The 16,726-nt window shown below is 36.0% G+C and overlaps 1 protein-coding gene across 1 annotated transcript; it reads right to left on the bottom strand.

The window, feature by feature from the left end:
- Window positions 1-2,592: 2,592 nt before the first annotated feature.
- Window positions 2,593-16,244, bottom strand: fhip2a (FHF complex subunit HOOK interacting protein 2). The gene is made up of 17 exons (XM_077196930.1): window positions 15,893-16,244; window positions 14,290-14,368; window positions 14,030-14,199; window positions 13,165-13,269; window positions 12,960-13,082; window positions 12,584-12,826; window positions 12,304-12,500; window positions 11,050-11,164; window positions 10,794-10,870; window positions 10,462-10,654; window positions 9,240-9,412; window positions 8,062-8,205; window positions 7,875-7,965; window positions 7,123-7,266; window positions 6,704-6,844; window positions 6,312-6,415; window positions 2,593-5,554 (listed from the first exon to the last, which is right to left on the bottom strand). The coding sequence occupies exons 1-17, from the start codon at window positions 15,935-15,937 to the stop codon at window positions 5,443-5,445; spliced, it is 2,256 nt and encodes a 751-aa protein (XP_077053045.1). The 5' UTR covers window positions 15,938-16,244; the 3' UTR covers window positions 2,593-5,442.
- Between the last annotated feature and the right edge of the window lie 482 nt (window positions 16,245-16,726).

Raw genomic sequence — 16,726 nt, 5'->3', positions numbered from 1 at the left:
AAAAACCTTTTCTGAAAACAATAAATTATGACAGACTTTCAGATCCTTATTGAGTTGCAGCAATTATTATGCTGTATATTATGGATGAGACAGTTCCCTTGAAGATGGAAACAGATTTTCACACTGCATATTAACAACGAGCCTGATAATAAGTGCTTAAAGATTAGTTCACCCAAAACTAAAAATGCAAGCATGTTCACTTGACGTGCGAGAACCAGTGAGGTTCATTTTTCGTGTTACGCAGCACATTTGAGCTTCAGCAAGAACCAATGAGGTTCATTCTCGTGTTACGCAGCACGTCTGATCTTCAGCAAGAACCAATGAGGTTCATTCTCGTGTTACGCAGCACGTCTGATCTTCAGCAAGAACCAATGAGGTTCATTCTCGTGTTACGCAGCACGTTTGAACTTCAGCAAGAACCAATGAGGTTCATTCTTGTGTTACGCAGCACGTTTGAGCTTCAGCAAGAACCAATGAGGTTCATTCTCGTGTTACGCAGCACGTCTGATCTTCAGCAAGAACCAATGAGGTTCATTCTCGTGTTACGCAGCACGTTTGAGCTTCGGTAAGAACCAATGAGGTTCATTCTTGTGTTACGCAGCACGTTTGAGCTTCAGCAAGAACCAATGAGGTTCATTCTCGTGTTACGCAGCACGTTTGAGCTTCAGCAAGAACCAATGAGGTTCATTCTCATGTTGCACAGCACATTTCAGCTTCAGCAAGAACCAATGAGGTTCATTCTCGGGTTACGCAGCACGTCTGAGCTTCAGCAAGAACCAATGAGGTTCATTCTCGTGCTACGCAACACGTTTGAGCTTCAGCAAGAACCAATGACGTTTGTTTCAGGTTCGGTTAAGCTTATGTTTGCTGATCAATGTTTATTTGTGAATAAAAGCCTAAACAAAATCTGTTCATCACATAAAGCGATCGAGTCTCTTCAGAAAATTAGATGAAACCTCACTCAATTCATATGGATTAGTTTTACGATCTCTTTATGAACTTTTTGAAGTGTCTAAGTGCTTATTGCGTAGCTTCCAATGGCTACGCAAATGGATGAGAAAGCTCTCAGATTTCATCAAAAAGATGAACATGGTCCTGCAGGAAAGACGCTTCACATGTCTCTATAAGAGGCTAAGCTTGATTGCAATAAGTATAATGATGGCACTTTTAAGCACTGTAAATAATAATAACAAGAACAACAACAACATTAGGCTAGTCTATGGTTAGCAAAAACTCATTCTAAAATATTTGGTAAAGCTATTATATAGGCTATTATACATATTAGGCCTAATGTCAAACTTAAGATATCAAAACATGTCAGCAACTAAAACGTGACTTTTACAGTAAGACAAGTAGAAGGCAACATAAATTAAAGTTAATCGAATGGGAACAATATACAAATATGTTCCCATTTTTTTTTTGTTTAATCCTTTTATTACATGGTTTAAAGGTCACCATGGAATCAAAATGAACTAAATACATCAGTGCACATTAATGTTTGCCTTCGTAATAATTTTTTTCGAACTTTTTTAATTGTGAAACAACTTTTTTTGGGGCAGTTGTGAAGATAATCCCTCTTCCTTTTTAACCCCTCCTGTTATAAAAGGCCTACTTTTCACAATCCAATCAATTTACGACAAATACAATCAAATACCAATCTACATTGTGCTGGGTTGAATATTCAATCTCACTCATAAATATGTCATATCAGAGAAGTGAGTTGTATCATGTTGACTTTGACCTGTTCACTGGTTGTGAATACATTCATACAACTAACCGGTTGTGAGCGCTACTGTTTGGGTGTCATCTCTTGGCAGGTTGGGGTTTTCTGGTGGAAACAGTTTCACTGGCCACAACACAATCTATAGTGTTGTGAGTGAAAATGTACAGGAATAAAGGTCCCAACTTGGCCCATGGGTCATCTGCAGCAGCCTGAGAGATTTTTAAAAGAGAAAATAAATTGGCCAGCCAGTGAGAAGTGAAATTCATTGTTTGAACTGACCGGGTGTTGCCATCTTGTAACAGCTAAATACACCAGCTCCACTAAGTTCTTTTCTTCAGTCACCACAAACGTCATCACTGTCAGAGTTAAACAAGAGTTCAGAAAATCACACTTCCCTACTATAGTGATGAAAAACAGTATGTGACAAAAGTAGTATGTCTGAATTCACAGTACTCATAAGAAAGTAAGCAAAAAGTACCCGGATGACCTACTACTTCCGGCAAGATTGTGAAGTGTGCATACTTCAGTGAAGATGGACACTTTACTATCCCATGAGGCCACAGGAGAGGATTTGTGAAAGGCAGTGAAGAGACGCAACTGATGCTGGCAGGTCACATGATAATGTGTGCATCCGGATTACATTCATACTACACACATTCATACTATATGGAACGTACATTCAGAGATTACTATTCAAAATACGTACCGACTCAAGAGAGTATGGGATTTCGGAGGCAGCCTAGATGGCTACTGGAAGACACACACATCTCATCTGAATCTCCTGAAATGAAATATTAGCAATATACAATAATCCAAAAACATTCTATTTAGTCAGAATAAACTCTACTGCAAAACGAATTCAAAACAAATTCGAAGAAAGCAAAATGTTTTAATTGGGACGGAGTGAAATGAGTTGAAGTAAGCCACAGTACAGAGCAAACCTCATTGCAGAGATTTCCTGGCTCAGCAGAATCAAGCAACTGAGATCACATGACATTGCATCCTGAAAATGGTAACCTAACCGGTTAACAACTTTGTTCTTCTAAAAAATGTCACACTGTGACACCATGGCAGTGACACTCAAATTCAACAGAAGATATGTCCTGACACTTCTGACATGTGAGCTACATCTGTACAAGAAATGGGAATACATCAGTCAAGCAGAACAGTGATAGGGTCTAAGCAGATGAATTACATATTTAGAGAGAGATAGAGAAAACTTTACAAGAGAAAGCCAAGAATCTTTTTAAACCGATGGAATACATTGCCTTACAACTTTTTTTTTTTTTTAAATAGACACCATTAAAACAAAGGCGTTTAGCTCAAAACCAAGACAGCAGAGGTTATAGGCTATAACCAAATACTGCATTTAAAATAAGGCATTACAATATCACAAATATCATAAGCAAAAGTAGAGAGAAAAAACCTGAATGGGGGGGGGGGGATATGCTTTCCTCTGCTGCATATTATCAAATATGACCCGCATGCATTTCACACCAGACTTCACTACTGTTATAACTGTACATTTGTATATACACAGTTCAGAACTTGGTATGAAATGTGCATGATCAAGAATAAAAAAAAAAACATTATTTTTTCTTTCTCTCTGAAACAGACATGCTGCTCATACATGACGAGACATCCTTTGGTTTTTAAAGAAAATAAAATTAAAAAGACAGACATTTAGCTTTTCTGCACATGTAAATTGGATAAATAGACACTAGTGTGCAATTCTTGGAAATAAATGCAAACCTTTACGTGACGCAGCTTTAAACATACACTTGTATTATGGATGGAAAAATGCAAGGTAACGATTGAGATACATAAATCTGAACCCTGTAAAGATAGTTAAATAAAGCCACGAAGCCAAGGCAGCCAGCTCTCCAAAAAAAAAAAAAAAAAAAAACCCAACCCTATTTCAAGCTGTGCCCCTTCTTTGCCAAATGTACACAGTGTGCATTAAGCTCAGAATGTCCTTTACAAAGAGCAGGAGGAGATGAAGAGAGCAGCCTGATGAATAACACTATTGCTGGTATAATTACACAATGTCACATATTGCAAAAGTATAATTTTAAAGATCCCTTATGAGAAAGCAGATAAACTCTAAAGTAGTTTTAAAAGGAATTTTTCACCTAAAAACGAACATTTTGTCATCATTTAATCACCCTAATGTTGTTCTGAACCATTACATTTCTCACTTTTCCAGTATCATAAAAGTGATCCATATGACTTGTGCCCCATGTTCCAAACCTTTCAAAATCGCACAATATCTTTGTGCCAGACCATATCGAAATTTTAAATTTTCGAAAAAATAAATATTCTGTCGTCATTTATTCTCACCCTAAAGTTGCTCCAAACCTGCATGAGTTTCTTTGCTCTGTTGAACAAAAAAGATGATATGTTGAAGAATATCAATAACCAAACAGTTGCTGGTCCCCATTGACTTCCATTATATTTATTTATTTTTCATACTAAGTGAAGTCAATGGGGGCCATCAAACGTCTGGTTATCAACATTCTTCAAAAATATATATATTTTGTGTACAACAGAACAAAGAAATTCATGCAGGTTTAGAGCAACTTGAGGGTGAGTAAATGATGACAGAATTTTTATTTTTGGGTGAACTATCCCTTTAAGACTTAAATGTTTCCCTCTTAGTTCACACAAATCTAATCACAATGGCTTCAGACGACTGCACAAGTTACATGCACGCTTTTATGGTACTTTTTGCATACATTCTCATTCATATTTACTGCACGGAAAATTATGTGATCGAACATTCTACCAATTCAAGGAACAAAATCTTTTGAGTTTTTACGAGTATTTTAGGTGAACTACTCATTTAAAACTATTTTTTAAATCAATAATAAATACATGATGATACGGGATGAAGGACACAGCTACAGTCTAGCTGGCACCAAGGCACACACACATAACATGTCAAGTTAAACAACTAAAATGGTTTAGGAACACTGTCGGGAACATAAATGATGAACAGCTCTCTGGAAATGCACCAGTGAAAACTGGTTTGAGTGCAAAATGTGCCCAGTCTCAAATCAATCCAGTCCGCATTGCTTCCGGTTCGCTTAAAAAGAAAAGTGTCGGCACACACTACCGGAAAGAAAAAGAAAAAGAGAGGACTTGTTTAAAAACGTTGCCCGTTGTCTAGTTCTCCAATTATTTAAAAACAGCTAGACTTTGAATCCTGAGTTATTGCAATGTTTCATTACAAATTAACTTTGACATTTGTATCCATACTATTTTTCTCAAAAGAACAGAGAACAGACGACAGTATCTTTGATACTGCAAATGACAAACAATAATCAATAATTAAATATTTCATTTCATTTCACTATTTGAATCAAATTTAAGTCAATTTCTTTTTTTCTACTTTTGAACATAATTTTTTGGCATTACCATTCTTTCGTTCGGAAGTTACAGTTTCTTTTCTTTACATATGAATGCCACATGGGCTGTTCCACGAGAGTCACAATCTCTTTTCAAAATTCTCCTCTCCGGTGCCTTTAAAACAGAACGCTCAGTCATAGTTATGGAAACATCCCAGAGATAACACGAATGAAGCATCCTTGAATGCGAGTCCTGCCGCAGGCAGCAGTTTGCGCCAAGGGATGAGTACAGTTGGCTTTGTCGTTCCTGTGTCATCCGCCCCCATTCGTCTGTTTATTCATCCGTTTGTGTCCGGCACACAACTGAGATAATCAGGGGGAAGTGGAGGCGGACGCATGGAACTTCACAAAAGCGATAGCCGCGAGCTCTTTGCAGAATTCCTCCAGAACAATAACCCCCTCGAGCAAAGTCACATGATCAACGCTGTAAGACAAAGTAGAACCTCTTTATCACAGGCATTGCCACACATTTCAAAATTCCATTTCAAATTCACAAGCTTGTGTTTCGATTCATTTCAGATCTCGATTTGATTCAATATTTATTCATTTAGATACATACAGTATCAGGTGAATTACATGTAAATGTTCCCAAAGGGGGAAATAAATCTCTCTGAACTGACACTGGAGACAGGTTAAAGGAATCAACAACAAAAAAAGACCAAAAATATAGAATCTTGGGATTTAAGAATCAATATCAGTTCATCAAAATGAGAATTGATTAAAACTAAAAAAAAAATTGATTGAAATCAATATATTTTTACCCAGTGCTACTGTACGATATATACCTGTATATATATATATATATATATATATATAACACAATTATTGGCAAAAGGAATTTTGGTTATTTGGATAATTCCTTACCGACACACTACCACAAAAGATATAAATAACTTGTTTAAAGCCATTTTTTTCTTGGAAAATACTAACGTGCCTAAGATTTTTCACAGAACTGTATAGATATACTGTACATAAATATTTATATATGCTGAATATAAATAGTATATTAAACATGATACAATCAATTTATAAATGGTCTGTTTCAATGATTTAAAAAAAACAAAAAACACTTTCACTGTAGGGCCCTCTATGGCATTTTATGCATTCATGTTGGAAAATGTAATCTTTGCTCATCATGATTTTTGAGCAAATACACATACATAAATACATGCAAGCCTTACCTCATCCCCTCTGGCTCAAGTCCCAGCAGTCTCTTCCTCACCAGGAGGAGTTTAGGGGTGAACTCAGGGATACGGTGAGTTCGCAACATCAGATCGCCAACCACCTGATCAAACCATCAACACAAACAGTGGGTTAAACAGTACTTGAGGTTTCTAAATGTAAAAAAATAACAATAATAATTCGAACACTTATCCAGTCATTCAAACTACCCAACAAAAATGCCAGTCATATAGCGCTACACTTAATGACACATAAAGCCTAATGTCCATTAAAGCCTAATGTCCATTAAAATGGCTAGGTTTGCTCCTTGGAGACTGCAGAGCTAGGATCATTTTGATTGCCACTAATTGTGTTTAAAATAGGGATTCAGTGTGGAGAACAGCAGACGTACCCTGACAATGACTGAGAAGAGAGACCTGCAGCCCGGCGCCAGGTTAATGTACGGGTCCAGCAGGAACTCATGAAGATGAGCATGAGGCAGGAGAGACAGCTTAGACAACACAGACGTCACCTGCAGGTTTACATCATACGGCTGGATGGAGACAGTGAAACAAAGACAGACATCAGCCAAAGATAGTTTTAATAAAAATGCATAATTTTACATATGTATTATTTATGTAAAGAAAGTGAATGAGCAATCTAAAATGAAAAAAAAAACACCATTCAAGTGTTATAGAAGCACTGTATTTCAAGTCTTCTGATGAAGCAATACGAATGTATCTAGATTTGGGTTATAGTGCACAAGTCGTATGTTCAACTTTTGTGGTGTTTTTTGTCACGTTGAGAGCTATCACACATCAGTTCTCATACCTGATCGAGGATTCGCCCCATTCTGTCAAACAACACTTTGAGGAAATGTCCTTCAAAAAAAGGACTGTCCAGATTACACTTCTCAAAGGGTTTTGGACTGCTGCGCCAGTCCCACTTCTGACAAACTCCACAATAGTCCCGAAACTGTCAACATGCAACCAAATATGATGTCAATGTTAGTATGTTGTTCTGCTTGCTCAAACAAACAGCAAATTTTATAGGGCGATAGAGACTTGTTACTCATTTTATTCTATAATTTATTATTATAAATATTATAATACTTGTAATGCACTTTTTTTGGGGCCAATTTCACAATTTGGCAATTATTTTATTTATTTAAAAATAAACCTTATTCATATAGCACCTTCATAAAGTTCTTTACACAATAAAAAAAAATACAATCAAATATCAGTTGCAACATCCCATCCAATAAAAACAAATACATCAAACATAAGAGGAAATCAAATACAATCAAAGGAATATAATACAACATCTGTAAACTGTCAAATCCCATAAATGAGTAAAACAAAATATATACACAACTCAAAAAATAAATAAATCAAGTAAAAAAATAAATAATACAAATATATGCTGTATAAGCAATACCAGTGTGTCACTCAAAAGTGTCTGGGTTATGAAATTAAATAAATGTATATGTACTTAATTTTATCTTAATGCATCTGTCAACTAAAGCTATTGAATATATTGAATATTCACCACATTTTGTTCAATTTATTTTATTTCTTCCTTACCTGTCTGTGTGCATCTCTCAAGTAGGTGTCATAGCCTGTGCCCTCAACCTGATAGGATGATTTTGCCTCATCAGGCACCAAACACAGGAAACTACAGGGGGAGAACGCAGAATTATTATATGGGAAGTTAATATTTATCACAAAATGATGAATCTGGCATATCACAACAGAGGGTATCCTGCGGTACCTGTTAACTATTTTGTGAACCTCCGTCTTCCCATCAGGCTTTGCATGTTCTGTGCTTGGTGGCGGAGAGCAGCTTAACCAATCAGGGCTAGAGAGTCTGTTTTCAGGTGAAAGATCTGAGAACAGCGGGTCTTCTTCCAGATCTCTGGGGAAACAAAACAAATCAATTTAATTAGACTATTACATGTATACTACATCTCACAGAAATATCTGTTTATGATCTTTGAAGATTTACAAGAGATGACCCAAGAACAAAAAAAAAGGAACTGTAGTATAAAGCATCACTACAGCTAGATTTTAAAGGAACAAATATGTATAACTACTGTAGTGCAACACCACCATTATATAGTCCCATTTATAATGAGTGATAATGGATTTATGCCTGGCACATTTTTGATTACTCAGACCCATTACTTAAAATGCCTCATTAACGGATAGCGAGGCAAACAGTAAGGCTTACGACCAATATTATTTGGTGGAAGAATTGTTTATTCAGATTCTTATTAAGAATAAATGGAACTATTTATTGAACATTGTCTTGCTGTTGTCAGTTTTATAAGTGCAATAAGCAACACTCCTCTGCACTTTGTGATTCAGCACAATATCAGAATCAGTTTAATTGTATTAATGTGTCCATATTTTTAACAGAGGAATGAAATGTTGTTGTATGAGGCATTTATTTAAAGGTGGTGTGTGTAATTTGTCTGTTGTCAAACAGGTTTCCCCACTCTCCTTGTTTGCCATTGATCGACAAACAGGCAGTGCTGTCCTAAATTCAATGCATTGGTTTTGAAAATGTTGCACTGCAAGCTAAAACAAGCAGAACCTTTTTTTTTTATTGCCACAGATACCGACCCAGTGTTTCACTTTTTTAGGGGAAGTCACCCCAAATTATGTTTTCTGCATATTAAGATCAAAAAGTATTTTTAATATCATAATATGCATTTATTATGTGATATAAAAATATCACACTTTACCTTTAATTACTAATTAATTAGTATAATTATACAGCAACCAATCGAAACACATTTCAAAAATATTACTTTGATTGACTTGCATTTAAGTTTTATTCATTCACAAATTGCAGTGCATTTATGGTCTTGCATGTTCTAGAAGCATGCAGACGCATTGATCAGAATGATCTGGAAGTTTAGCAGCAGTGGAGACACCAGCTCTTACACGGCATCATGTGGTTGGCCGTTCTCCATGTGCTCGCGGTCCTCTCGTTCCTCCGGCTGTTTGTTCTCCATGTAGTTGCGCTCTTCCAAGCAGCGCAGCACCAGGTTCTGTAAAATGTGCTGACATGGTTTCTGCAGCAGATGCTCAAAGAGCCGTAGAGTCATGATGCTTATCTACAAACAGACATAGAAACAGAACTTCATGAACATAAACCTTAAGAATTGCTGCAGTAAATCTAGAATGCATTACATCCAATGACTGTGTACGACTTCTCGTTTAATATATAGTGCCGACACTCGTCTTTTATTCTAGTCTTTAAAGTACAGTACAATTAACATATGGAACCACAGAAGCTTTGCTAGATCAGGGGTTCCCAACTTTTTCATCAGCTTTTAATCTCTATAATACATTTCTCATACTTTTTGAACAAACATTTCCAAGACATCACTATAGAAATTAGTATTTCCAGTTACTATGTAAGACTTTACAACTTTCCATGATTTTTGCAGTTCTGGAAATCACCATTTTAAAAATCCAAATTGGTAGGAACATGCGTTAGAATTGAAGAAGCGTTCTAACCATTCAATAAATAAATTAAGGATGCACCGATATGAACATTTTGGCAGATACTGATAACTGATAATTCTTTATATTTGAAAGCCGATAACCAATATATTGGCCGATAAATCTAAATACACATTTTTATATAATTTTTGAGAGCTAATTACAAAAACAAAAGTCTCACCATTAAAAGCCATATCCCAAGCACACAATTATAATCTTCTCATTATAATTGTATATAGTCTACATGACAGTACATATTGCCCTGTATTTTCCTTATTTGAAGTGATTCCAATCATATTTCAAGCAGTTCAAAACCATCATGGCGAACAGTGCGCATCTGAAGAGTCTCAGCTGAAGGAAATAATCCCTTGTTTATCGCTTCGATATATCGGCCAAATTTTCTTATTAGGCCGATAACGAAAACATTATAAATGAACACAATACCGGCCAATACCGTGGTGGCCGATATATTGTGCATCCCTAAAATAAATAAAAGCTATATTGAATATACAATATACTAGATTCTAATTTAATAATAACAATAAATACATAAATATTTTGTATTTTAATGTTTGTCCCTGCCTTTAGTAGCTCACAAAACCTTTAGATCATCTGGTTGAAATGCATCGATTAATGCACTCATGGTAGCCAGGGTTACCTCATCTGACAAGTGGTCACAATGTTCTATGAGTCTGTGTCTCAGGGGATGCTGGGTAATGCCAGCAAGTGTCTCTGGCCCCGTTCCCTCTCCCAACAGGAAGTAAATGGTCTCCTGAAGTAGGGCTTCTGACGTCACCTGTCTGATGATCCTGTTTAACAGGGCTGTGGAAGTCAGAATTCCAACCTCTGAGCTGGAATGCGACAAAAATTAAAAGAACGTGAAAGCTTGAGAAAGAAAACTTTTCGGTTCAATTCGTAGCTTTGGGGTGTAGGTGCAATTTCAAAGTCTGTGAGACTAGTAAACAAACCCGAGATAGCTTACATACTTACGTTTGCATCAGCTGAGGCTCCATTACAGTAACAAAGAACCGCTCTCTCACGGTCCGGGCCAGAATTGCAGCAGCCGTCTAATGTTACAGAGGAGTAAAACACAAAAATGTTACAAAACACACAGTTCAATATGTGAATTGATATATCTGATATGGAAAAACATTTTTATTTATATATTTTCTTGCCATTTGTAGATGGATTTTGAGCATGATTCAACATTTAACCATCTTTTGGTTTTTGATTAAATTGTTTTTACCTTCTGAGCCTCTTTGATGAGCTGATCACAATAGTCCAGCCATGACAGGAAGGAAATAAGGGCACGTTTGCCCACAAAAGCAGCAGCATCCTCCTTTAGATTATACACATCCAGCCTACAAATACACACACTCTCAATAAACATTCAAAACAGTTTCACGCATCTCTGGGCAATAGAGCAAATGTTCACAATAAATGTGTGATGATTTTGCTGGTAATAAAAATGTATCATTAATATCGCATTCCATATAACAGAGATGTTTTTTATTTAAATTAAATGTATAAAAATATTGAAAATAAACAACATTTTGTATTTAGTTAAAATATTATGAATAATATTATATTGTACATGGAATCCAGTTGTTAAAGTAGTAGAGTAGTTTAAAAAAATACTGGAGTTTAGAAACCAGTGAAAACATTTTGAATGTAACTGGTAAGAATGGCTGTTTGGGCAAAATGTAATAAAAAAAAAAAATATATATATAATATAATATATATATATATATATATATATATATATATATATATAAAAAAAAAAATAATAATAATAATAATAATAATAATAATTCGCTGTCAGGAGGAAACCTTGTATGTCCACAACTGCTACTTTTCAGAAAATGGAAAAAAAAGCTGTATTTTTTAAATAATTAAACTGTGTTGTAAAGGTTGATATTGTGGCTTTATATATCACTTGCATGCGTCATAATATTATTTAATACCTAAACTGAGTTACAGTTACAGTGTCAGACATACGTGTTTTGTTCATCATTAAAACGGCCGCATCTAAGGTAGTGAGTGCATCGCATTCAACTTACAGAAAATAAAGTTTACTGTAGCTATGTGGGCGCTCAGTTATATATATATATATATATATATATATATAGTCATATATATAGTGTTTCTAGAGTAAAGAAAATGCTGTCTTTATTTACCCTTGCATTGCAAAAAAGCAGAGACTGTCCAAACTGGTTGTGGCACAGGCTGGTGGAATTCCGAGGTTTGACTGACAGTTTGAGGAATCAATGGAGTTACAAGGTTTAATCCCAAGCTCTTTTTAATTATTTTCATTGGTTAACTATTGGCAAAACCCACAGACGGATATAAATGGTGACCAATAGTAATAAAAAAATAAAATAAAAATAAAATATGGAGATACGAGGTTTCTGCCTGACAACAACGATATTTATAAATGTAAAAAAATCCATTCATTTTGCAAGTGTTAGCAATGCAATATAGGAATTGGATTATCATGTACCCCCAGTTTACAGACTCCACAGTTTCAATATCTAGAGGGTCCATGGACTGGGGGAGGGCCCGGTAGAACTGTGCCAGCCGGTCCGTGAGGAGTTGACTGAGCTCGGTGTTCTCTGTGAGGCATTGGGCTGCAGCTGGCTCCGGCAAACTGACTATCAGCATGAGACCTTCACATGCCTTCACCACAATACGCCCATCCTGGGAAAGAGAAAAGGTCAGTTAACACACATACAATCAAATTCATCAGGATGGCGGGTTTAGAGACAGAGAGACGCACTTACTGGACTCTTAGTGAGGTTAAGCAAGGAGCTGACTAGGTTGTAGTTGTCGTTGTTTGGCAGTGTAGTGTGGACTGAGGACGGACTTGCTTCCCCTGGGCTTGTGGCTTGAGCTGCTGCACCTTCCTGTGCAGAAGTGACCAGACTGGGATTTTGGTTTTTATTCTGTCCTGTATCTGGAGAAGATGGATCTTTCGCCAAATCAGCTCCACCACCTTTAGCAGCATCCAACTTTTTATTCTTATTCTGCAGAAACACATGGAGAAATTCAAATGTTAGATATAGCCGTGTGTCGGAAGCGTGTCTTACTATATGCTGCCTACACAGACGGAGGCCATCTTGAAAAGTCAAACTACCAAACACATCCCCCAACACTCACTTCCAGGAAGAAGTTGACGAGGTATGGGTCCTGCTTAAGTTTAGCACAGACGGTACACAGAAACTGGATCTCTTCGTTCTCTGTAGGAGCAGCCAGAACCTCTCCGCAAAGGCGGACCAGTTTCTGAGGATACATCATGGATGGTCGGTTAAACATTGAAGGAATTTTTCTATGTTTACAGTGTGAAGACAGTAATTCTTATCACCTGTACAGGTCTGTGCACGTTGATGTGAGGCAGGAGTGGTTGCCGAATTCGACCCAACAGTTTGGTGTAGAAACTCAAAACCTGCTGTTTCATTCCAGGAGGGCACTAAGGAAGAGCACACAGGGGGAAAAAGACAGAAAGAAAACCCTTGCTTTACGGGTACATTGATCAAGATCAAAGAATCACAGGTATTAAAATAACAATCGTTTAACTTACACTACCGTTCAAAAGTTTGGGGTCTTTTTTAATGTTTGAAGGAAGTTTCTTACGCTCATTATGACAGTACAATTGTGAAATAGTAATACTATTTAAATTAAATTCAATGTTTTATTCCTGTAATTTAATTAGAAAGATCAAAAGAACATTAAATTGGAAATATCAATCTTTTGAAACATGATAAATGTCTTTACTGTCACTTTTGAATAATTTAATGCATCCTTGTTGAATAAAAGTAATAATTTCTTTCTTTCAAAAGAAAAAAAAAAGCAAATCAACCCAAACTTTTGAACGGAAGTGCGCGTCAAAACTCGACTGGCCGCACATAAATTTTACTCTTTGCTTTCTTCTCAAATCTAGTGAACTGACTGCATAGGAAGCAATTTTAGGCATTATAAGTACATAGGCAGTTTTAAAGGTTAGGCTAACTCTCCTGAAACAAACTGTTGAGTGTGTGAGCATTACAAATCTATCACTGAGATTTAGTTTGAGTAAAGAGGCTGCCTAAGAAAGTTTTGAAACGAATCCTTATTCTAAACATAAAAACATTTGAATAACATTCCTAATATTTACAAGTCATACTATAAAACTTCAATTACGCAGTTGACAGACACCAGTGAAAAGCGCTACTTGTAACTAAAACACTGACATCTGCTTTGCCTAGTGTGTAGAGCGTCTCCAGGATCTTGTGGTGGAGAAGATACTCCATACAGGGTCCCGTCTCTCCTGACTCTCTCTCCCTCTCCTCCTGGGTCAGAATATCCAGCATCTGCTCCAGATGGGAGGGAATGTTGGTGTCTGTCACTGGGGCTTTGTCATCTACAAAAACATGAACAGAAGATGACATAAGGTTCTTTGGTAATAAAGCACAACAAGCGAGATTGACTATCACTGCAGGTGATCTCTTACCTGAGGTTTCTATGTAATAATGTGTGATAGCCTTCCAATGATAGACAAAGTCCTCTTGCAATGGCAGTGATGGTGCAAGCTGAAAAAACAAAAACGAACTATCATAAAAATAAAATGCCTAGTTCCTACTATATGATTATGCACTTTACAGCAACATAATGCATACACCATTACAACCCAAAAGTATTTGGACACTTAAGTTAAAAACAAAAATCAACTGTCCTCTGCAAACAAAGAAAGAAAACGCATGTGTAACTTTATAATGGATATGTGCATTAGCTCTTGAGGTGACAGCAGCCTAATAAACCTGTTGTAGTCATCAATAATAGTCAAACAACCAATGACAAAGGAAAATCACTCACTGATCTTGACTGAATAACTTTAATAGCCTTAATAAGGATTCATCTATATTTAATGTGTACACTGTACAATAAGACTGTGCAAATTTTTGTTGTAAGCTATTCCATATCTGAATATCACCTTCCCGAAAAACGTAAAACACTGTTAAACACTTGTTCTTGCATTGCTTTGCTGACTGTTTACTTGTCTTGTGTAATTGTTTTGAGAACCTTTTTCTTACATCAGATAACCTAGTAGTAATCTTCGATAAAAGTATGGATAATTGTGACATTTCACTGAAATTAGACTTAGATCATATTGCCCACCAAAATTTGTGTTAAATAATCGAGATTTCAATATAGACCAAAAAGAATCGTGATTATATATCTATTGTTTAAAACTTTGTGAAAAAAATTGCATGTAAAGAGGGTTTGTGCTACCCTACTTTAAAATAAGTGCTAATTCAATTGATATTTTGACATTATTTTAATTTGATATTTTAATGTATTAAATGACATTCAAAAAAATATTAATTATTGTTAATGTGAATTAAGTATTTAAATGTTTTTATGCATGTACATTAATACAATGGAATGCATGTAAGTTATATACGGCTGTAAACAAAGCGGCTGTCAACTATGACACGCATACGAATCAAAACTAATGTACGATTGTCTTAATATTATTTTTATTATACACACACATGCATTTAGATACTACCATGTAAAAATGTGAAGACAATCGTACATTCATTTGTATTCGTACGCGTGTCCTAGTAACAGCCGTTTTGTTTACATCCTGCAAATGACCCGCTAGCATGCTAAATGACTAACTATCAAGGATTAACCTAATGTAACTTACATTTCACATTATACAGGCATTAGCTCTCCTAAAATGTGATAATTAGTTCTTTTTAAATTGATTAAAATCCCGAGAGGCTCGCATACATGAAGACCTTTAACCGAACAATCCACGAATTGCGCAAGATTTAGCACAGCTGCTAAAATACACAGCAAACAAAAGCTGAAAATGTACAGACCAATAATAAAAACACAATAATCCACAATCGAGCGGATGCACACCCTTAAACACGCATGGGGAGATTGTTAAAACAGTTTTAGAGGTTTTGTCTGTCATGTGTTATGTACTACATTAGCTGTTAGCTAGCAGGCCTTCAACACACTGACCGACTCACACTTTCCCATTTCACTAGACAAACAGTCATTTAAATGTGGTCAGATAAGTTAGTTTTAAAAGCTCTCACCGCCTCGACGGCGTGCTGCAGGATGGAGGTAAATTTGGAGAACATGTTGTTTTTGGACAGGAGGAGTTTTCTGGAGATCTCCTCTCTCTTCCCTCCTTTGCTAGTCCTGCGGTGATCCAGATTGAACACTCACACTAAAACGCACTGGACTACATATATACCGATAACGCGATAGTGTGTGTTTACATGTCAACACACACTGTAACGTAGGTAAAGAAAATCAAGAACAGCTACACTGAGAAAATAATGTAGGTTTGTCTTTTTAAGGCCACGGTGGCACTTTCATTGCGCTAGAAGAAACGGTGAGATCACTGGTGTCTTCTGCTAGCGCACATCAGACGCCGGCAAAACTGAAATACTGAAAGAAAGAAAAATGATCAGCCGATATTCAATTAAATGTTTTACCGACACTTTATTTTATATGGTGTTTTAAAAGCTTTGACGATCTTTCAAAAAAGCTGAATCAAATTAAAATTTAAATAGAAACAGGACCGATCGAGGCATTGCACAGTTCTCTGAAAATATCACATACATTTCAAAACGGTGTATTTTGTTGTTATAATAATAATAATAATAGTAATCATAATATTAATAATCAAGAGGATAACAATACAATCAAAAGGACTCTTATTGAATCAAGGACTCATACTTTTGCACTATCTGTAAATCATAAACTAGATTATATAATATATATTAAAGGCTCGCTTAAACAAAATGTATGAAGTATTGGTTTATTTTAGTTTTGCAATTGACAGGAATACTTTGGAATGCATACATTTTAATTGTGCCCCAAGTGCCCAAATATATATTTTTTGTACAGTCTATAGTTAGACA

The sequence above is a fragment of the Siphateles boraxobius genome, unplaced genomic scaffold (genome assembly GCF_051911475.1).
Source record: "Siphateles boraxobius isolate OS27281-9 unplaced genomic scaffold, OSU_SipBor_1 37, whole genome shotgun sequence".
NCBI lineage: Eukaryota > Metazoa > Chordata > Actinopteri > Cypriniformes > Leuciscidae > Siphateles > Siphateles boraxobius.
This window is presented reverse-complemented; position numbering and strand designations above follow the sequence as displayed.

What these genes read in the sequence shown, in the direction of transcription:
- fhip2a (XM_077196930.1), bottom strand. Translation starts at nt 15,937, where the DNA reads ATGTTCTCCAAATTTACCTCCATCCTGCAGCACGCCGTCGAGGCG. An exon ending in ACGTGCACAGACCTGTACAG is followed by an intron (nt 13,083 to 13,164) that starts GTGATAAGAATT and finishes ATGTATCCTCAG; the next exon opens with AAACTGGTCCGCCTTTGCGG. An exon ending in TCTTCTCAGTCATTGTCAGG is followed by an intron (nt 6,416 to 6,703) that starts GTACGTCTGCTG and finishes TGGTTTGATCAG; the next exon opens with GTGGTTGGCGATCTGATGTT.